At 35.8% G+C, this 24114-nt stretch overlaps 1 protein-coding gene across 1 annotated transcript in view; it reads left to right on the plus strand.

Annotated features, from left to right (window-relative positions):
• PHF14 (PHD finger protein 14) overlaps positions 1-24114 on the plus strand; it is a 147262-nt gene that overhangs the window by 48243 nt on the left and 74905 nt on the right. The window contains exons 16-17 of the mRNA XM_088533441.1: positions 13230-13280; positions 13442-13563. Coding sequence (XP_088389567.1) covers positions 13230-13280; positions 13442-13563 — 173 coding nt within the window. The remainder of the gene's footprint in view (positions 1-13229; positions 13281-13441; positions 13564-24114) is intronic.

A 24114-nucleotide genomic window follows, 5' to 3' on the forward strand; every position in this document is an offset into this window, starting at 1 on the left:
TGTATAAACACTGTATTGAGTGACTGCACATTCTGTGGCGATCACAAAACCCCAGTATATTAGTTTGTTGCTAGGCTTTCCTACTCTTGTATTATTCATTTACTGCTGGATAGTTTGGTGAGAAGAGCTCACGTCTCTTGTGCTGATCGTAGGCATAGGATTCCTCCTTGAAAGTAGAACTTCTGTTGATTATTGTATTCTGTTTTTTTTTTTTTTTTTTTTTTCTCCTTCTGCTTTAGTTCTTAGTTTTGCTCTTCTACTTGCTCGTAAATCAGGATATTTTATGTGGATATTGTCACATCACACAAAATATGCATGAAACGTATCTAAAAGATTTTTTAGATCCGGTCCAGGGAAGGAGTAATGTTTGCAAGACTCTTCGGTCATGTATAATAATTATGCGTAATCTGTGATTCGTCTTCCAAGATGCATCTGAATATTAGAAAGGACTTGAGCCCTGTCACGGTAGGGTTAGCCATGCTTCATCTCTGATGCAACACAACTTTGTTTTCCTCAAATGGCTTTGCAGCCCTTTTATGCTCTAGTAGTAGATGCCATCCTTAACTCTTCTAACTATACTAGGCAGGTGTTTTCCTGACCTAACCTTAAATGCTTGCTTTAAGTCAGTTTCACTTTATTTGGAATGTTTGAGGAGCTGCTTGGATTCACTCTGGGTTTTTTTTTTGGACATGGACATGGACCATGTCTAGGAAGAGCTTTTAATGGTGTCTCAGACTCAAATGATTGATTAATTTAACTCCAACTTTTAAGAATGAGTAATCCCTAATGAATACGAATCATGATTATGAATAATGAAGAGCCACTGTATAGGGGGAAGATACTTTTTCGTGTTCTTAATGCATAGATATTCACATCCATTAACTGACTGATTTATCTTCCTGTTTACACAGAAACAAGGCTTATACAATGTTTATGTTTATTGAATCCTTTCCATCTTTACTACTTGCCATTTTTACTACTTTCTGGTACTCTTTCTTCCCCCAGGTAGTGGAATTAGAGGGTCAAGGATTTGTGATTGTAGGAAGGAAAACTGAGATATTGCAGGAAAGATGTTCATAATAGTAATAGACAAGAGTGTTATAGAGATGTGGTAGAGAAAACAATAGAAGCCAAGGGTTTCTATATTCTTCAGCTTCTCTTGCAATAACCTTGAAATTTCTTGTGCACTAAAAGTAGGGAAGTGCAGTTGCCCTGAGGTTTTGTCTTCACCCTGTGACACTGATGTGCCGTGTGGCTAACCTGACATCTCACGTGCTAGAGGATATTTGTACACGTAGCAAAATGTAACATAGAGATTAAATTTACTCTGGGTGTACTAATATGTTGGCGCGGTACGGCATTGCACTGTGGAACAATACTGCTACCTGTCTCAGGCATTTCTTTTTCCTCTGCTTACATTTTCAGTCTGTTCTTACTTCTTGGTTCTCTACTTTTCTACAAAACACACATTTTTAAGATTGTACCTATGGTATCCAGTGTCTATTTGAAGGCGCCTCTGTTAAAGATACCTCCAGGCTTTTAACTTTCACATAGTTGAGAGGGTTTTATTCTTTTTACTATTTTCCATCTGTTTATGGGCAAGCTTCGTGCCCACCTTTTCTGCAGGATTTCTTTGTATTAGCTAGGCTGAACTCCTTCCTTTCAGCTCTTCTGTGATCTCAGAATATGTAGGCTACGGAACCACATGAACCTAGCAGAGCTCTGAAAACTTGGCAAACTGTTCTTGGCTGTATGGGATTACCTCTCTCTCTGTTTTGAATGTATGAAAGCATAAAGTGGTGGATGGGCATAAGTGAAGGGGCCCTTTTCCCATTCTAACAAATCTCAGGGTTTATGTCTATGTACTTTTTTACTCCATCAGTGTTTGCATTACTTGTCCGTATCTTTTGTAATTTGATTTGTAGATTTGGTGTAGAATGGATATATTTTGCTTTGTTATTTTATTTATTTATTTATTTAGTGTTTTTCCATAATGAATTTATCTTGAAACAATGACATCCGAATACAGTGACATTTTAGGTTTGAGAATGTGCTGTAAATAGATGTTTTCCTTCTTTCTTGACAAGAGTAACTTGATTTTCCATATTCAGTTTCAGTCATTTACTACATAACTATTAGGAAATTTAAAAATAATAATTATTATTTTTTGGTAGATAAGCAGATTATTGAACGCTTATATCCACTCCCCGCCAGAAGCAGTAATTATAATGATGAGATTTTTGTAAGGTTATGGTGCTGTCAAACTCCAAAATTTCTTTTCAGTCTCTGCCACTTTGTAATTTCCATACATTAAATGTAAAACTAGTCAGATACGTAAATATATACAGACATCTGTGGAGGAAAAAAAAAGGAGAATATTCTTCTATAAACTTAATAATTCCTTTCAGCTTTTTCTCCTACTAAGTCTCTTAACTACTCAACCTTACGTTTGTCTGAAGATACTTTTTAAACAGAAACTTAGAATGAGATTCTCTGCTTGAAGAGATTCTCTCAAAATAAGTTGACTGCTGCAGTCCACTGAACAAAATCTTCAGTATATTTTATTTATTTTAAAATTTCGTGGCAGGTGCTTTATGTCCTGTATGCAGTAGGGATGCTGCTGTCTTCTGAAAGTGTGAAGGTATTTCAGTAAGAAATGCCATGTGCATGCACAGCTGCTAAAGCACAACTGCAGCTCACGCTAACTGTGTGCTGAAAGAAGAGATTAAAGGCTGCTTTTTATCCTGTAATTCTAGCACATCCGTTCAACTAAAGTAAATTTTGTGTTATTACATTCTCCAACATTTTTTTTTCCAATCATGGAGCTCTTGATAAGTATATGAGAGGGTCATACATGTTTTACATGGAGGCTGTTTTTTATTTGAAAATAAAATATCTATCCTGTACTCTAATGAAGAGGAAAGCTTTTTGTCAAGGCTTTTTGTGCATTGAATCGTTTGCTGAGTGATTTTTAAATACAAACGTCTGATCATCTGATTTCAATCTTTTATTTTGTTATCTAAAAAATGTCAGAGTAACAGCTTCCTTTTTCTATATAAAATGCAAAAGAACAGACCATGCCTTTTCTGTTTAACCATAAAAAGTCTTGTGTTTTAAGGAAAAAAAATATTTTGCTAGCTGACAGTGTGCTGTAAACTCTTTGGAACATGGAGTAATACAAGTCTGTGCCTGGGGAGCTGTGTTCTAAGAAGATTAATTTAAAAAAATGTAGACAAAGCACCTGCAAACTGTATTCGACACAGGGAGTTTTTGTGTATATTGCTTTTGCTTTATAAATAAATAACATTACTTAAATTAATATTTCCTGCTTTTGTTTGAAGTAGGAGAAGAGATGAGTGACTTCAATTTTCTAAGCATATTAAAGGATAAACAAGATTGCTATCTTGTATTTAATTGCAGAATTTTTCACCCAAGCTTTTTCCGTACCTCCATTGTGTGACTTAATTATGTGATATCGTAGATACAAATTCTGAATAAAGAATAGCTAAAGAAGGAAAACAGGAAATCTGTTCCATTTGCAGTATAAGTACCAGGGCTTCGTGAAGACAGCACATAATTTTAAAAAACAAGCTAATTTATACTTACCAGTCTTCACGTTAATTAACATTGTCAGTAATTGGTCAGCTCATTTAAATCTGGCTTTTAAGTGAGTGCCTGAAAGAGCTTTTAAGTTAACTCTCTGATAGTGATCTTTGACATGTGCAACTTAAAGAATTTGCTGTCACCTGAAAGTTAATGATCCAGAATAAAATAATCAAAAATCCTTAGTGTTATGAAACTTAAGGAATTTCTTATAAAGAACATTGTAAAATGCTTTTTTCCTTCAACACTGAATGGAAAAGCTCAACTGAAGTCATGGCAAATCAATACAAAGGCATGAAATGCTGCCTGTCAGATTGTATGAGACTACTCATTACATCGGTAAATGACTGTTACTTGGATAGCTTTGGACTCTATTTTGGCCTCAGGTCAAATTTGGAGAGGTGGAAAGTAAAATAAAGCAATGCAGGTCTTCCCCCGTGCAAATGGGCTATACCAGAGTTATCGTTTGTTTGTTATAGGAATCAGAAAAAAATAAGACATGGAGAGATCTAGTATTTGGCATACCAAATGGTATTCCAGCAATATAAATGTTTATAATGGTGGTAGTTGTATAAGTGATAGATATGCTAGTAATTAAATACCTCTCTATTCTACCAGCATGTGAAAACTGTCTTCCTCTTTTGGCTCCCCCTCCCCTTCTTTCTGTTTTTATTCTCCAAACCTGTGGGCTTTGTTCATAAGGTTTTTAAACATTAAAAAAGGAATTTGCGAACTGGCAGGGTATTTCTTATGTGTAATTTTTAGAAAGATTGCTTTGTAGTTAGTTGCCAGATTCAGAGTGATAGGTTAGCTGTGATAGGATACTGACAGTGCTCCAAAAATCATTTTGCTTTTCACCAAAATAAAAGTCCTTAAGGGAATAAAAATTTAAAAAAGTTTGGAAGTGATTGTAATTTTGTGTAATTAAGTTTTATGAACAACTTATTTCTCTTTTAATCATATTCTGATTTACTGTTCTTTGTCTGAAAGTACTTTTTCTTATTACTGCCTGTTTTCTGGAAAATTAAATAAGTATTCTGGAGGAGTGTTTGGAATCGTGCTGCAGTGTAGCATCAAAGGGATTCTCTTTGATCTGCATTGAGCGAGTGTGCCACCTGGTGCCTGCAGAGCTCTTCTTACCTTTATTTGAAAGAATATTCTGCCTGTGTGATGCCACCAGGAAAATATTTTTCCTATTTTTAAACAAAAGAAAGTCAAAGGGATTCTTCTGCAACTGTCTTGATTCTTCATATTTGCTCCCCAAGTAATCACAGCAGAGTCACATATGCACAATTTTACATAGTAAGGAAATTATTTTTGAAGCAGTCATTTTAAGAGGAATGTGTCTGTTTAGTAATTTAATCCATTTTTATAAATGAAATCAATCAGTTGTGAATTAATTATATTAGAGTCTCTTAGTTTCTTAGTAGTATCATGTGCTGCAAAACTCCAAGAGCAGTGGAGTATTGAATGGATTTTCCGTGCTCCCCCTTACACAGCAAACCGATGCTCCCGTTCTGGGAGTAGCTTTGCGAGGGGTGTGCTGGACCTCCGCTGTAGCTGCTTGTGTGGACGTGTGAGAACGACTGAGAGGGCTTCCCATCATGCAGCATATTAAGCAAAGGACAAAGTAAGAGCAGCACTTTCTACCGTGGTTTAGGAAATAAATGGCAGAATGAGGTGAATTTTTCTCCAATGATTGGGAGTCAGTAAGTGCCATTAGATATCATTCTTCTAAAGGACCTTGTTTGACTTTGTTACACAGAAATTGCACTGAATTACAAAAAACAAAGTGTCTGAGCAGAGACCATGCTGCTTTGCTTTATGTTGAGTGGACTTTCATCATTGCTGTGGCCAACAGATGCTCTGAGTATTGCATATTTTTACATTTTTTTTTAGTACTGATATCTCTTACTGTGTAGAAAAAGAATATGAAATAGGCGACAGTGTAAAATACTATTCTCCAGAAAGAATTCAGTAAAGCTCAGCGTTTAACAGGAGGGCACACTTGGGAATCGTCCAACGGCCGCTAGTAGGTGCTCCCGTTAAATAGGGATGAGCTCTCCATCCCGTTGGCTTTCCTCTTCTCGGAGCAGGAGATGAAGAAGCAGAACCGCTCCAGAAGAGCAGTCTGCCTGCTCCTGGGGTCGTTGGAGGGCCTGAAGCATGCATTGCACCAGCAGCCGGGAGGCGGCCAGCGGGGTTTCCTAGCAGCACTGGTGGGTTTGGGTCCTGTGTGCACCAGTTCTGTCATGTTCAACATTCTGTTTTCACTCCTGTGAAATCTGCCCTGGCAAGTTAGGGTATTTGTGAGTGAACAGTCTGTTTGCTTGGTTCTTTTTCTCCTGAGTATAGGGCTTATTCTTATCTTTTTTCATCCTTTATAGATGTCTTTCATTTCTCTCACCTGTGGAATTTGTTTTTCCGAGACTATTCAAGATTGTGCATTCAGTCCTTCTGCTTTTCACATGTTTTTTACTGTTGTCCAGTTATTTATAAACTAGAAATTTCATTTGAATACAGAACTAAGTGTTCACTTCTAGCATTTCTAAGCCTCAAACTCAGACAACCAATTTTGCAACAGCCTTTCTTCTCTTTCTTTTGATTGAAAAATTGATTGTGTTGTTGATCACCTTTTTTCCTCAGTTTTGTCCTCCATCTTGGACAGTTTTCCTAACTATCTACTTTTGTATTTTGAGTTTGTATCTACTTCCTTCCTGCCATTGGAATCACGTTAACCCAGTAGTTGATCACCTTTGCTGTTTTTGTGTCCATTTTGATATATTTTTTAAATGTCACCCTACTTTTACAGGTTTGATAGCTATTTACATGTGGACCTTCACTGTTTCTACGTAGGTAAACTTTTAGTCTTTCATGTGAATTTTTTAAGACAACGAAGAGGCCAGGGGAAACTTTTTATTTTTTCTTTCAAGTTTAAAACTCCAAATCAGAAACTAATGTAATAACACAGAAATATGGTTTGCAAATTGATGCTGTGGGAAGGTTTCCCACCTTCCCAGGATGACCAGCTCTGAAGTTATGTGCCAAGGACATTGTTAATTATTTAGGCTTCAGTTTTCCATCAGACTGCTCTTTTCTGATAGAGTGTATTAAGCTTGCTGAGAGGATTAAACCTAGTAAAAGGTTCTTAGAATGATAGCTTGCTTTTAGCAGGATGATTTTACTGAACCAGATAGTTTAGTGTCTTTAGTTGCAGAACATCACCTTGTGGGGTTTTAAGAATTAAGCTTAGAAATCCATTTGCCTGGGTAGAGAGGTGTTTTTTTTTTTTTTTTTCCGAAAATATTTTGCCAATAGACTGACTAATAGATTCACAAGTTTTTATCAATATTTAGATTTTTAAAATCTTTTTTTGTTAAAATTAAAAATACTTTTGAAAGTAATTTTTGAAAGCAGAAAGATAATTATAATTTAGGATTTTTGTCATTAGAGAGAGAGAGATAGCACCTGGATAGGAAAGGTTTGTGAGCGATAAGGAAGAGGTTTTTATACAAGCTCACTCTTCAGCATTTGCCTACTGGCAGTAGAGTCAGAACATGTAATTTGGAACCTTTCATAGCATTTTCTCACCTTTGTCGAGCAACAGAGGGAAAAGATTGGGGTATTTGAGGGGACACAGATTGAATGTGGGAGGAAAGGACTGGTGAAGAAATCCCTAGGGAAGTATAGGAAAGGCATGGAGACGTGTTTGTAAAATTTCATTTGGTAAGTTCAGTTGGCTGGTTTTTAGTTTCTAATTTTTTAAGGGCCCTAAGGAAAAAACAGCATCTTTCTTGTGTGGCGTAACTCATTGGTGTGTCATTCTGTCTTGAAACAAGATTGTTTTATTAGGTAGTTAAGGTTATACAGGATCAGTACAGGCATCTGACTTGTATTCCAACGGAGTTGCTAAACTTCCTGTGGAGTAACCAGAATTTAGGTGCCTCCATGGCACTGATACTATGATTGCTTTGATACTACGGGACCTAAAACTTGGGGGACAGCATACTTGTGCTAGTAGCACAAATTATTCTGAGTAAGTGGCACACTTATCTGAGCCCACATTGATATGGCTGCACAAAACTGTGCAAGTGTACGACTAAGTCATGCAATTAAAGTCTTGTTAATCAGATGTCATTAAATGTCAGCATTTGAACTCATGAGCCAAGACTAAATTTCTATGTACAGAAATGTATAATTGTGTATTACGAGCTACCTTCCATTTTTTAGTACTTTTTTTTTTTCCTAACCTAAACTGTTAAGCAGTTGACGTGTAAGAATTTCTGCACTCTCATCCAGGTCTAGATATCTTTAATTCCGGGCTGCGTTGTCCGTTCCAAATGGTAGATATTTTTGAGCATGTCTGCCTTTCACAGTGAAACAAAAATCAACTGGAATAGCGTGGACAGAATTTTCTTTTGTTTGTTTGCTTTTGTTTTGGTGTTGGTTACTTTCTGGTTAGTTTTTGGTTAGTTGGTTAGTTTTTATATACATTTCCTAAAGCTATCTTGCTCCATTCTGTGGCATAGGTAAGACTTAAATTGACAAGTGATTTGATTACAAAAGAAAAAAATAAGTGTAATATTTAACACGATAAAGAAATATAAGAGAAAAAAGAAAAAAAGAAATGTAATATTTAATACGGCTTAAAAAGAAAAATTCAAAGGAATAATATTATTTATAAACGAAAAAGAGATGTTAAATTGTAAGTTGTCTGTGAAAAAATGTATGCAGTCCAGGTCCTTGACGCTTAGAAGTTCAGGTGTTCACCTGGCTGAGTTCTCTCTCACTAGAGAAATGATTGAGAGAAGTGTAAAACCAGTGTTTTTTTCTGTGAAGATGAAAGAACTTTTGTGAAATACATATAAAACTAAAAATGTTTAATTACTGGAAGACTAAAATGACAGATGCCTTTACAGTTGTGAATCTGGTGTTATTTTTCATTGTGAAGCAGGCAAGAACAAAATGATAATGAGTAGAGGTTACAATTGCAAATACATTGACACCGTCCCTCACAACATCCTCCTGGGCAAGCTCCGGAAGTGTGGGATAGATGAGTGGACAGTGAGGTGGATTAGGAACTGGCTGGATGGCAGGGCCCAGAGAGTGGTGATCAGCGGTGCCGAGTCTAGTTGGAGGCCTGTGGCTAGTGGGGTCCCCCAGGGGTCAGTCCTTGGTCCAGTCGTGTTCAATTTATTCATCAATGACCTGGATGAAGGCACAGAGTGCTCCCTCAGCAAGTTTGCTGATGATACCAAACTGGGAGGAGTAGCTGATACCTCAGAGGGCTGTGCTGCCATCCAGAGGGACCTGGACAGACTGGACAACTGAGCGGTGAAAAACCTCATGCAATTCAACAAGGCCAAGTGCAAGGTCCTGCACCTGGGAAGGAATAACCCCAGACACCAGTACAGGCTGGGGACGGACCTTCTGGAGAGCAGCTCTGCGGAGAAAGACCTGGGTGTCATGGTGGATGACAAGTTGACCATGAGGCAGCAGTGTGCCCTCGTGGCCAAGGAGGCCAATGGGATCCTGGGGTGCATTAAGAAGAGCATCTCCAGCAGGTCGAGGGAGGTGATCCTGCCCCTCTACTCAGCCCTGGTGAGGCCACATCTGGAGTATTGTGTCCAGTTCTGGGCTCCACAGTACAAGAGGGATGTGGAGCTGCTGGAGAGAGTCCAGCACAGGGCCACAAGGATGATCAGGGGCCTGGAACATCTGCCCTATGAGGAGAGGCTGAGGGAGCTGGGCCTGTTCAGCCTGGAGAAGAGAAGGCTGAGAGGGGATCTAATCAGTGTCTATAAGTACCTCAAGGGAGGGAGTGCAGAGGACGGTCATGGTCTCTTTTCAGTGGTGGCCACTGATAGGACTAGAGGAAATGGCTGGAAACTGAAACACCAAAAGTTCCACAGGAACTTAAGGAAAAATTTCTTAACAGTGAGGGTGACAGAGCCCTGGAACAGGCTGCCCAGAGAGGTTGTGGAGTCTCCTTATCTGGAGATCTTCAAAACCCGCTTGGATGCAGTCCTGTGCCACGTGCTCTAGGTGTCCCTGTGTGTGCAGGGGGGTTGGACTAGATGATCTCTAGAGGTCCCTTCCAACCCTAAGCATTCTATGATTCTATGATTCTATGATTCTATACATTTCGGTGGGGAAGTTAATTTGGAAAAATACTAATGAAAAGTTCTAAAATTTTTCAAAGAGAATATCTTGCAAATAATTTCAAAGGTGTTGATTTTAATTTATTTTACTTAATATTTGTCAGACAAATACAAGGCTTTTCGATGGTTTAGAAATCTAATGGATGCGTAAGGCGAGTATAATTTAATGTGATACTCTTCGTCATATGCATCCTACCTCTGCACATGGCAGGCAGGAAAAATTCAACGTTTTCTTGATAACAGAAGCAAGCAAAATGGTTTAGCAATCTTGATCTCTGCCAATAACCATTTTGATGAAGTTTAAATATGCTTCATCACATCTTAAAACGTAATTATCAACTTGTAGTCTTTTCCACCTACTGTAAATATAGTTTTATTACTATCTATATCTGTAAGCTGTTCACGAATTTTAAGGTGATGATATTTTATTGTGGTACAAAGCATGCATTTTTGTATCTTGCCTGCTAAAACATGGAGATTGAGGACCCTAGAGCTGTATATTTGCATGTATTCTTATACAACTTATTTGAATCTTTTAGTCGCTACATTAGGCTGAATATTAAAGTTTGTATGTGTTGATCAGACTGATACCAAGACATCAGTATACAGTCATGTGCTTGCAAAAGAAGGTATAGACATGCCCAGGACGACATCCCAGTCTTCAACAATCTTGAAGGACTGTTTTAAAAACAGTTTGAGAATGATCTGTGTGATCCTGATTTTTCTTTCAGCTTTAATAGATATATCAATGCTTAATTTTGCAAGTTGCAAGTGTAAAAGAGAAAGGAAAAATGTGTCATGAAATGGAACTGTGCAAACTAGTACACCTTAGCTATCATGTGTAATTAAATATGTAAGCTATTACTCTGAAAAATTTATTTAGAGAATATTTTATTATAAAATGTGATTTCATGCTGCTACAGTATTTTCATGTTTTTCTTACTGAGTTATATCTTAAGTATGCAACACACACATAGCTGCAAGCTGAGACTCAGAATAACAGAGAAGGAAATATTCCCACTTGTAGATCTTCATTTTTCAGTGAACAAATTGTTCATATTTTCTACAGCTATTCCAAGCCCCTGGCAGCTTTTTGGAACTTGTCTGAGGGAATTGTGAAAGAGCTCTTGGTGGTATTTCAGGTGTTCTAAGGAGGCACAAAATGAACTGGTATTTTCCAGTCATTCATCCTGGACTTAAGTCCTTCCCAAATTGTATGTTATTAACACAAGCAGATCAAGGTTTGCATGTGTAGAGAGTTAGGTATCTTTTGAAAAAGTGGCAGTTTTATCTACAATGCAACTGTATTTGAAGTGTGTGAGCGGGTTTAGAGCGGAGAACTGGAGTTCGTGCATATCCCCTTCCAAGAGGACCGCAGCCAGGAGAAGCGGCGCGTTGCCAGCTTCATCCTGTGTTAACTTACAGCGGACACACTGGTAGTTCTCAAGCATTTTAGGATTTGGTTGTTGTTGTCCATTTGTTTTTTACCTTTTCTCTGAGGAACTCGATGCTGTTTTCTCTGAATACTAGCAGCTTCAAAAAAAAAAAAAAAAGGCAGCTAGGGAGTGCATTTTCACATGACAAATGACTTCATAAAGTGATTATTCCTCCCCAGAGGAAAAGCATTTTGAAAATTTCTCTTTTATTACTATCAAAGCATCAAAGGCCTTGTTGCTTAGCGGAGTACTCTCTGATGTTTTTCATTTCCTTTCCTGTCCCTTCTCATTTTCTCTCCATGTTAAACAAGGAAGACATCATTCAGCTCTTGGCAGTTATTTAGCATATTCAGGCTGCAGTACTGCTGTTTCAGAGATAAAAAATTTAGTGGCTGAACTTGGACTTGAGTTGCTTATATATAATAGGTTATAAGCCTTTGACATACACTGTTACAGTCCATAGAAAACTCTTACTTTTTGTGATTACCTTTTTCCCTTAACACTGTTTGTATTAAACTGAATTTTTGGCCACCTGGCAGTGCTGAAATAAGTTTCACTTCATTTTAGCCATTCCATCTGGTGGTTGCCAGTGACCAATGAAAGCAGATGGCATTAGGTTCACATTCTGTTTAAATATTTTGCACTTCAAACTGTTTTTCTTCACATTTATCTGTTCCCACTGACCTTTTTACAGTTTAAAAGTCTTGTAAATGAGGTAGTAAATGCTTATTGGGGATTCAGAATATAACCATACCGCTTTTTTTTTTTTTTTTTTTTTTTTTTTTTTAAATACTTTATTTTCTATAGGGAGTTGGAGTTTTAGGTCTCAAGAATTTTCATGGTCTGTGTACAGATGCAAATGAGATGTGATTTATTTGTACAGCTTAGTAAATAATCTGCTGTGTTTCAACATGTGGACATACTCAAGAACTGCAGATCCTTGCTTCTCTTTAGGTAGAAGTAGAGAAGCAGAGATTTTCTTTCAGGATTCGGTTTGAATTTTCATTCAAAAATGAAATTCTATCCCTGGAATTTACATCAGAATTACTTACAGAAGTTAAAATCCCACTTGCTTCTGCTTCTTTTGGTCTTTGGCCTGTATATTAATTTAGTTGGGGCTCTCATTCACTGTACATCTCCAAAATGCAGAGTCTGCAGAACTATCTGAAAGATCTTGTACATTGGATGAAGACGTAACATGTGCCAATTCATTTGTTCTCCTTGTGCAGGCACTTCATTTTCCTTAGTTTCTCTGGAAATATGGTAAACTTTCCTGGCAAATGGGAGACTGGATACTTGATGTCATGGTTGTTTGATACCCCTTATATAAAGCTTCATTTTGAAAACATTAATTCTTGATATTAAATACCTCCCAAGTTCTTAAGAAACTCTGATCCGTTTTAATGAAGTATCAATGAATTTGATAAATGTGGTGTTCTTGAGCCTTTTCAGAATTGAATTAGTGTTTATAACATTGTCCAGAATTCTTTATGCAAGTAAAGCACGAAGGAATTTGAAATTCTTGGAGGCTCCTGACTGAAATTTAAAGTGAAGATCAGTACTGGTTTGTGATGTGAGGTGGTAATCTCAGCGTTTGGTTTACATGTAGAGCACCTGAAAATACTTTTAAGTACTCAGGCAATTTACTCTCACAAACTGTCCAAATACATTTAAAAGTTACGCACTTTATTACTGGGGAGGTTGTACGATGTCTTTAGGAGATTTGTATTTGTAAAGGCAGTCTTTTTTGGAAGAAAGTTCCACATGCACAGCTCAACAAAATACATTAATTTATATATCTCTTTTGGTTAGTGCTGTACAAAATTATGCCTGGAATCTGAAGCAGCTGCACTGACACCTGTTTATTGTAGTTGTCTTGCAGTGGTTCTGTAGGTTATTCTTTAAATGATTTTCTTTGCTTATATAATTTCTTTTTTTAATTTTTTTTCTTGTTGTTATAATAAATAGATAAATAGCAAAAGCATTTTGTGTTACGTAACATTGAATTTCAAATATATTTTCTTTCTAGAGAACTAGAGGACGAAAACGAAGCTTTGTGCCTGAAGAAGAAAAACCTGAGGTTGGAATATAGTGTATTTTTTTTTTTTTTTTACAACAGTTTCACAAAAAAAAAAATTAAACTTCAGGTTGAAATGTTACTTTCCATACTATAATGGAAAATATTTGCTTTCCTCCCCTCCTTTTCCCCCCCCTCCTTTCTTTTGCCTCCTGCTATGACAGGAACGGATTCCTAGAGAAAGAAGACAGAGACAGTCTGTTCTTCAAAAGAAGCCCAAGTCTGAGGATTTAAGGACTGAATGTGCTACATGTAAAGGGACTGGAGATAATGAAAACCTAGTCAGGTAGGTTTGATGCTCTGACCTTTTGAGGGACCTCCTGTCCTCATCTTTTTTTCTTCTTCTTTTTTTTTTTATCCATCGTGGTTATAACAAAACGTGTTTTTTTTTGTTTTGATTCGTTTTTTAAAGAATTTATTTAGGGCAAACATTGATTAGATTCACTTACTGACTTGCCACACACATTTATACTGTACACTGCGGATTAAGTTGTAAATAGGCAAGGTAATCTGTTTTTCTAACACAAGAGAATTAATTTCCTCTTGTCAGGGTGAATTGTCAGTGCTTTATAGTAGGTCAGAAAGATAAAGCAACAATTTAATGATATTAAAGCTACAGGACCATCTAAAAGTAATTAAATTAGAATCATTAACAATGTTACAAGATGAAGCGTGTATTATGAAGAGTTTATGTTTTTAAAAAATGCAGTAATGCCACCTTCATTAATGCAGATCATGAAAGCTCAATAATGATATTTCTCATCTGAAACAGAGAAGTAAAAAATAAAAGTCCGTTGAAAGGTTCAATGGTTAGTAGGTGCGGGAGTCTATTTCAAGCATAGAATAGGTGCTGTTGAATATCTGTTGTTGACCACAATATCTTTGCTGATTTTGACTTTATAGTTGCGTTGTGGCCAGCTTTAAGAACTGCTTAGAGTGCTTGAAAGAGGAATAATGGCGTTTGGTGACCAGAAAGCAGACTAAAGTTGAATCAACTGAACTTTGAATAAAACAATCTCATAGTTAATTTAGAAAAAAACCTAGCACTGTAGTTAGGTCCTATATATTTCGGCTGTATTTTTATGGACAAGATTGGTTTAGGTTAGTACGTTTGCTAGTTTTCAACTGGGAGGGGTTGTTCCCAAGTACATGGTCTCATTTATTTCAAGTAATCAGAGTTATGACAAATGGAAGATACACCCAAGCTGAATGTAGTTTTAAAATCAAGATATCCGAGGTAGGGATATATAATACTCACAATAGCTTATGTTAGTATCTAAACTACAGCATCCCAGTTCCCTTAGAAGTTGATATCATTTCAAGGATCCCATGGCAGATCGTAGTTTTCTTTCCAAACTTGAGGCAAATGCCTCCTCAGTATCAGGGAGACTCTTTTACATATATGCTTAAACAGGCTACTTGTGCTCAGTCCCCTAGCTCCTGCTCAGCAGCAGCCAGAGGCAGCACGTTACAGTACGTTAGGACTGATGAGACGTGATAGCAACAGTTTTCATCTGCCCACAGCAACAGGCAAGGCTGTCATCAGCCTTACTGCACGGAGGCCAGGATTTACCTGGGGGCTGTGTTTGGAATATGTGCCAGAGGAGAGGGACCCTCGATTTGCATTTGATTTAGTAAATATTGACATTTATTGATTTAGTAAATATTGACGTAGAAAATAAATAGATGCAAGAAATCTGGAACTACAACATACAGAGTGCTTTACTGTGAAATAGGCAATGAATTAGGGCTTTTTTTTTTCCCCCCCCTTCAGGATTCTTTTTGCAAGTGTTGAATGTCATATTTAAGGACCTAATTAGAGAGAGAACCTGAGGAAATATTATGAAGAGCTGTAATTTTTACTTTTTAGCAGATAAATAGAGGAGTCAGTGAAAAGTTAATTGAAAACATTCATTAAAAATAAGTAGAAGGCCGATCTGTAGCATTGTGAAAGACAGTTAAGAAACTATATCCTTGATTAAAGTAAGACTTCTTTTATATCTCTTTTCATCCAAATGAACTGTAGTTGAGTTTTGAGAGTCATGCTATTATAATGTAGAGCATGTTTTGTATTTTCAAAAAACACATTAATAATTGGGGTAGATAGTTTTGTTATAAAGCTTGGAGAAGCAGCGCTTTTTTGAGATGGTCATAAAGAAGTTGCAATATGCACTTGATAATAAAGCATTGAGAAACCAGAGGTTACCTAGAAAAATGTACTTCTAACCTTAAAAACGAGCCAAATAATGGAAATATTTTCATGAAATGAAGGGCACATATTTTTAAATGTGTTTTTTTTTTTTTTTTTTTTTAGGATAAAAGCTCCTTTAAAAAGAGAATAATTTTAAAAGATATGTTTGTTTTTACAAATATAAAGAACTGCTATGTTCTAGAAATCAAAGCATTTTGTGATGATAGTTTTCTTTTGTTTATTTCGTGTTGTGAATCTTTTAAAGTTGTATACACATCATACATTTATTAGTTTTTCTGAAGACTTTATTGCAGTCTTATAGGAATTACTGAGAATCATAGATCCTTTAGAGGAATGACTCAATTCATAAGTATCTCCTTAACTTTTTTATTAGCTCATAACTCAATAATTCACGTCTTTAAAAAGTTCTTATCATATACCATAAGAGCTCCCTTGGGAATTTAAACATATTTAATAGAAACATGGATAAAGTGAAGTGTATATGCAGTGGCTTAATAGGTAATAGGCAAAGCTTGCCTCCTGCTTAGCTCAGTACCACTGATGGATTACTTGCAGCTTTCCCACAAAGTAGTAACACAAAGATCTCCTGTCCAGCACAGTATTTCTGTCTATTCTGTTTTGGTTTAAGAATAAAGTTAGGATGAGTTGTTTGTTTTATTTGAGCACACAAAACAGTTTCTAAAGAAAATTCCGTCTGATAATCTAGCATAAAATCTTCCAAAGGAAGATTTCGGAATTACTTCCTGAAGAAGTGGCTTCTTTAAGAACAGCTTGGTACTTGATTGTGACTATTTAAAAAAAAATTCAACTTCTCTTGTTGGTTTAAGATGTTCATGGATAATAGGTAGTGAATTAGATATAAGATTGATATCTAATAGTAGATTTGGGAAAGGGAAATAAAATGATGCTATTGTTTACTCATGAGGCAAAGTCACAGAGTTGCACTGGGCAGGTTAAAGAAGTCTCTGAAAAAGCATTAAATTTTATCATCCAGCAATTTAGAGCCACCGTATAACATACACTCTTTTCTAGTTTTGTGTGTTGAGTTTTTTTCTTTCCCAGTTAAGTTGGAAATTTTCTTTCTTTTGATTTGCATCAACTGATACAAAGTTACTACTTTCTCAATTCAGAGAGAGTAAAGTAACTTAGGACATGTTTTCGAAATGATATAGAATATGATTTTTTGAAAGCATAGGATTGAAAGCTGATAATAAAGTATGCACAGAGTGTAAAGCTGAGAAATTAATAAGCATATATATAGTAATTGCTATATATACATACATGTATATGTATGTAATGCTATATAATGCTAAGAAATTAGCAAATTTGAATGTATTTATTTATAACAATATGCCACATCTAACACTTCAAGTGAATGTCTTGTCTGTGCTGTTAGGGTATCATGGCAGACCTGGAAAGGGAAGATGAAGACTAGGAAGAGCAGGAAAAATATTTTTTATAATTTGTAGTATTTATTAAAGGATATAACCCTTCTGTAAAATTGACTGTAACATTTGTCATAACTTTGATTCATAAGGTCACTTTACAACTGAAAACATCAAAAAATGTGGACAATATATGCAATAGTGGTGCTACAAATGTACTTATCCTATTTAAGATATTTTATAGTGTATAAAGAAAAATCTTTAGTTCTCGCAAGTCATCTCCTGCACTGCTGTTTTGACAGGAAGTATAATCTAGACCAGCTGGTAGGAATCCTGTGAAAATATTTGTTTGGAACTGTTATCTGCCATATTTCATTAGTTGAATTCATCTTGCTTAGGCTCATCTGTGCGTTTTTATTTTTCACGTTTTTTTGCAGAACAGTTTCCACTCATGCCTGCATTAACATTAAAGATTTGATCTTCATCTGTTAGCCAAATACCAGTTTTGAAGTTCTGCCTGACTTGAAGTTTATTCCACCACAGCCACATTAATAATTAAATATTTCAAATACACTGCAACAAATTTAACAATCTGTCATAGTAACTTAAAAGTTTGTGATTTTCAGTATGTCCATGAAAACTATCATTAAGATTGCTGATGGAGAGATTAATTACAATATTAGTTAATTTAGACATAGTTTGCAATAAGATCATGTTTAACAGGTAATTACAAATTCAGTATTTTATTGGAATGAAGTACTGGAATGAAAGCAAGCTTAATATACAAGGGCATGGTTTATTTCTACTACATAATTTCAGGGTTTAATTCTGCATGTTATTTTTTTCTAGTTATTTAAGTTACCTGTTCTTTGCTTTTCGATCATTTACCTTATTTTATTGCCTTTTGAAGAGTCTTTCTTTTTGCTCTAGATGGCAAGAGAAGGTACAAATAACAACAAACATACGTATTTTCTTCACAGAGGACTTCTTTATTCAAATGGAATTAGCTATGCTGCATTGCAGAATACTGTAAAAGACCACAGATTTTGTACAGCTTTTGGGTATTGCATTAGGTTAATCTGTTACAGCAGACACCCAAAAAGAGCCAGTGGGCATCGTGATGCTCGCTGCTGAAGCGCCTAAACATCAGGCAAAGCTCAGCCTTGTCGTGTTCTCTAGAGCAGGAAGCAAGGCCCCGCCTGCCAGGGCTGTGTGTGCCTGCAGCGTTTGAATCTGCGCTGTAGGACTGTCAGGACAGACTCTGGAGTATAAATTTCTGTCACGTGGGCGCCTGTCTGTTACCAGCGATACCCCTGTGTGCTTTGTTGAATGCCACTGTCTCATATTTTCCTAAAACCAGACACCATAATCTGTATAGAAGCCTGGATTTTTTATTCACCCCTGTTGCTTAACTGTGTGACTCTTAAGGAAATCTTAGCTACATAAGGAACTTGAGACCCTCAGATATATATATATATATATATATATTTTTCCACGTCTACTATGGCTCTTGGTACTATGTGATTTTGATAGAAGGTCTTGTTTCCATTCAATTCTGCAAGGCTGTGATTAAAAAAGCAAATTGAAAAAATTGTACAGGGCTTCAGTGTTACTTCAGTGTAAAGCCTATTGTTAATCCTTCAGTTTGAAAAGAGAGCAAAAATGGTATTAGGACGTGATTTTGCCTAACTGCTTTTAAATGTAGTAAGATACAACAAAAGATGTCTTTTATTTATCAGGGAATTTCAGTGAATTTTTATTTTTATGGTATTTACCTCTGTCTGATTAATACTAGTTAGAGCAATATGAATAAACAAAGCTTTTGAATATCAAGAATCAGGAAAAAAATGCATTTTTCTTCTATTTTCACCATTATAGAAATTCCAAAGGCCTGTCCAGTGATATTAAACAACTTTTCTTAGTGTTCCTGTTACCAGGTGATTTGATCAGCTATGTTTTGTGGTGACATTTTTTTTGCCTTCATAAAATCAAAGGTTAATTTTTCCCAGCAGTTTGTTTTTTCTCTGTTATTTCCCAGACTATTTACTAATTTGTCAGTCAAACCTTCCTCAAGCCTCCCAGGCTGCAAATGCAAAGTTCACTGTTACGTCTCGGTGACGTTGTAGGGCAGTGACTCCCAAGCTGTTTACTGGCCTTTGGTCTCTAGAACCTTAATAAACTGTGGAAGTTTATAAACTTCTCAGGTACAAGTTTGTTTTAGGTGTTTGATTGTCAGCAGTTCCCACTGTTGATATTTAAAGTTCGTAGATCCAAAAAGTTTGGGAGCCAGTGCCATAGACTTAAGCAGTAAGTATATTTTTCAGACAGTTCTTTCTATATGATTACTTTCTTTTTACCAATAAAGATAGTATTTTATCTTTGTTTTTGATCAGTGATTTTTTTTAAAGCTTTCCTTCTTTTCCTCCTTTAGTTACAGCTACATGTTCAAATCTGTGCTGCGGTCATGGATTTGCGTGTTACAGCTTGCCAATATATTTGGCAATTGTCATCTGTTCCCCAAACTGCATGTATTTCAGGATTTATATATTACTTTGCCAACTGCCTTAGGGAATACATGCAGCATGGGCCTATTCACTTTTTTTTTTGCCTTCTAGAACTCCAGGGATCCAGGAGAATTTATAAAATAATATAATACTAAGGCTCTTATCATATTTATTGTGAATAACTAATGGACAAGTTCTTCAGAAAAAAAACTTTCTTGAGTGAGATGCTACTTCAGACGATTAGAGTTATTTAGTGAAACAAAATGCAGAGAGTGGAATTAGAGAACCTGTGACACCAGATAACATATCAGGCTGTTTCCTGGCCTGGTTTCCTGTAATATGTTATGGACGAAAAAAGCTTAAATATTTGTCTTGTGATAAGGGTCAGGGAACTTCTTATTTTGATGGACTTTCTTAAGAATAGCATCAAATTTGTATCAAGCAATCCAGTTTACTTGGCATTTGAATGAAATGGATATTTCATCATTTTATCCAAATGGCTTCAGTCTTTTCTGTGCAGTGAGGTTATGACATCGAGCATTTTATAGCACACAGTACTCAGAAAACAAATGTCAGGTGCAGTATCAGTTCACTGGTTTTGCATCATTAAGCTGAACCGTTGTTACAGAAGTCATGAAACTTCTGAATACTTCTGAAATTTTTAACCCCTGGATGTTCATGTTCAGATATTAAAATAATGCGTTAGAAGATCGCCACAGGAAACAATAACCTTTTAAATGCTGTGCTGCAATAGCAGTATAGATTGGGCACAATTAATGTCAAGTAAACATCCACAGTTTTCTAAATTAAATATCTATCTGCAGAACCAGAATATAACACTATTTAAGAAATCTCAATAGAGAAAATGGCAGCTTCTTACTTTTGCACAATTATTTTTCTTGTTCTTTCTTCTGCTATCCTGTAGATTTACTAGGCCATTGATATGTAATTAGTTAAACAATATGAATTTTTTTCCTCGTAGGAGTTTTGAGTTAGCTGTGCAAAATTTCATATATACTGTTGGACACAGTTCCTACCTTGGCGTAATGTGAGCGCTTGCTTTGCATGAACAAGGAAGCACACGCTCGAAAGATGGCAAAAGGGCACAGGGAACTTGTGAGCTCTTTCTCACCATCGTCCATAGTATTGTTTACATGGTTAAAATGGAATATGTTGCCAATTCATGTTAGCAAATGAACTGCATGCAGTTGGGGCTCAATTTGAGTCAAAATCAAGTGTTCTGGTTTTTTTGTTTGTTTTCTTATTTTCAAATTGAAGGGTGCAAGTGACTGCATATGGTGTACTTGTATATATGTATATACTTGTATATATGATACTGTTGTTAGTTTGATCATTCTGGGTGTTAGGTAGTGAAGAACATACTTTAAAATATAAACAAATGGATATAAAAACTCGCAATGGCTCTTTAGTCTCATAATGCACTCAGTAAAACTGACTCGTCTCTCAGCATATGCTACAGGAAAAAATCCTTTTTTTATTAAGCATTGTTTTGAGAGAGCAGAAATAATTTCCCGATAGCATCTGCTAATTAGCTTATTTGAAAAATATGAAGCTTTGTATTTCCTTTCCCAAAGTCAAAAATGTGAGATGTAGATTCATTTGTTCCTGTATTTCAGCATAATTCTGGTTTGCGTTACAGTTTGGTTTTGGTCTGCTGTAAATGGTTCATATTGTTGTTGCCATTGAAAGTACAACCTGAATAATTTTTCCTCTAAGCCAATCTTAGTTACTGGTGAAGTGGAACTATATGCTTTTCATTTCTTTGTCTGTTTTATTATTTATTTTGTTATTTTCTTTGATTTGTTTTTTCTCTGTTTTTTTTTTTGATTTAAGCATTAAATTATTTGTCTTCTGTATTGTGTCCAAGTTTAGATTCACATTTTGCTTTGCCTTAAATAATCAACTGGCTTCTCCCATAGGAAGTATTATTCATGTGTATATATTACTTACATTAATCCCTTTACATTGTCATCTCAAAACTAATTCTTTTTTTCTTTTCAGATGTGCTTTAGACCATTTATGATATCAAAGATAATATTTCAGTGGAACAAGAATTGAGTAATACAGAATATTTTAGACTTTAGTTCTTACCTCATTTTTCTTGCTCAGTTATTTTTTGCTTAACTTTTACTCTTGAGTTGATTTTTTTATACTTTGCCTTTATTTTAAAGTGTCTTTCTTTAACTTGACATTTGAGCAGATTTTCTTTGGACATTGTCTCCATGAAGAGAAAAACAATATAACTTAAGAAATTTGCCATGCTGTCATGAAGAAGGTTACAATAAAATACTTTAAGCTGTCTCTGACCTCATCTGGAGGAAGGCCTGGTAACTTCACTTGGTTTTGAGAAGAAAAGGTGTGGAAAGGCTAGAAGAAAATAATATATGTTTCCTTAAAGACTATCTAAGAGCTGTTAGTAGAGATTTAGATAGGGCTGTTCCCTTTTTCATATCACTGGATAAATAAATTTACAAACTCTTGATTAGCTGGCTGAACTTCTACTTATATAATTTCACAGTTAATTTCTGAATATCTGAGAGGACACGGTACCTCTTCTGTTGCTGCTGAGGCCCCCCTAAAATGCCCAAATACTTCCAGTTTCTGTTCAGTACAATAATTTTAATGAATATTAAAGTTGACCATAGCTGACATTTCTATTATTCCAATAAAATGTCTGTTATATCCTGGGGATCATTTGGTGACTTGCCTCTGCACGTCTGCCCTGCTTTTTTTTTTTTTTTTTTTCCCCCCCTCCAAAATTGTCAGTTAAAATAAGTACAATTATGCTATTGCATGAGTATTTGAAGAAGGGACAGACTCCTGTCATTCTGGCTTGGAGATCTGGTGTCCTGCTATACTAGGGAAATATGCAGTAATGTAGCAAGCTGGCTTTGGAGTGTGGGGTAGTAACTGACTTTCACCATTACACATAAACAGAGTAATTATTCTAAATCATAGCATCTAATTCAGCCAGATAACCACTAAAATCACTGCACTGTGGTTTCTTGAAAATGCCACAATCCTTCAACTGCCAAATTAAGCCCAGGGAGAACAACCATCAGGAATGTCTGCACAGTTATATAGAGGGATGAGCCCTGAACCAAGTGAAAAGACGTTCTGGAAGAACAGTAACCTTTCCCATGATGGGCACATTTTCCATTACATTTCTGACACAAAATGCTGTGAAATGATTTAATGGTGACATTTTGTTTTGCTGACTTTCCCTTTCTCATTACAAAGAAACGAAAGTTAGGTTAGGAAGGTAGAGGAAGGGTGGCCAAGCATTTGAATTCTATTACAGGAATCTTGGTTCTGTTTTTAAAGATAAAAATAAAAACATTTTAGAGCTCCATTGTTCCTGCTATTGGATTTTACTGATTACGGGAGAAGGGAAGTCTGTATTCCTCCAGCAGCAGCGCTGAACACCTTGCTCTTCATGGTTAATTTGTGTTGTTGCTTTGCAGTAATTTCACACAAAGTATGATAATTTAGTAAATTATCCTTTCTAATTAACAGCCTCAGAGACGTTACTCATCAGCCATATGACATAGCACACACAATACTTTTATTTCTACTTGTCATTTCTGATGAATGTTATTAGAAATGATTTCAGAAGGGAGCAGAATATGAGTAGACGTAGTACACTGAAAGGTCAACACTTGTCATTTGGAAAAAGATAAATTTTTATGGAGTGAGAAAACAAAATCTACTACCCATTAATATCGTTTAGGAGCTTCTCTGCATCTGAAGTAACGCCTTTAAAGTAGTTAGAAAAATTGCTTATCTAAAGTGTGATGCATACATCCATTGGCAGCTTTCAGTTTCCTGTTTCAGAGCTGATGAAGAGCCTTTCCATTTTGAGCACAGTCCACTTTTATCCTTGAAGAACAGTAGTGGAGTTTTTGTTTGTTTGAAGATGGTTGTTTTTTTTCTTCAGAAGATGTATGAATGGCACCTCAGCCCTTTTAATTCCTCCCCCTTCCAGTTTTAACTGGTTGGATGTTGATTGCTGTTGTTGAAAATCAGTAAGTTTCTGAAAGGGAGTGTCTAAATATGAGTAAAATGTTTCTGTTTAGAGTCTCGGGAAATTATTTTAGAGTTTCTGTTGTCCAGTAGCATACTTGGGAGAATTTAGATGTATTGGAACATGTTTATTTTCATGTTATTTGCTGATTGATTAAGAGGACATGCTGGTCTTAGATTATTTGTGGATGGAGAAGCTTAGTTTGCTCATTTCAAAAAAAAAAAAAAAAAAAAAAAAAAACCATGTAATTGAAAAGTTTGAAGTCAAAAGTGAATTGAGAAACTACCCCTACTTCTTCTGAAACCTGATGTGTACAATAAAATTTTAAGAGTACATTTATGTCATCAGATAGCACTTTTAGGACTTTATAAAACTTTCGGCACCCCATATATGCTAAAACAGACTTTTGATGAGTTGTTTGTACCTCTGAGACAAGGTTGAAATGTAGTAAGAACTAAAGCTGAATATAGTACTGATATTTCAAGAGTTAAAGTATAATTCAATTTTAGCTTGAGTAGACAGAAGTAAATACATGTATAATTAAGTCATAGCAGTGGAGTGATAGCTAACTTAGTAAACTATATAAAATAATGTTCTAATAAAAGCTAAGCTAATTGTAAAAATCCCAATTGCAGTAACCTGAATGATACAAATTGTTGACTTTTATTTCATGATAATATGTAAACAGTAA

The sequence above is a fragment of the Tinamus guttatus genome, unplaced genomic scaffold, assembly GCF_059628265.1.
Source record: "Tinamus guttatus ecotype Peru unplaced genomic scaffold, ASM5962826v1 Tinamus_guttatus_pri_ptg000503l, whole genome shotgun sequence".
In the NCBI taxonomy this organism is placed as follows: Eukaryota; Metazoa; Chordata; class Aves; order Tinamiformes; family Tinamidae; genus Tinamus; species Tinamus guttatus.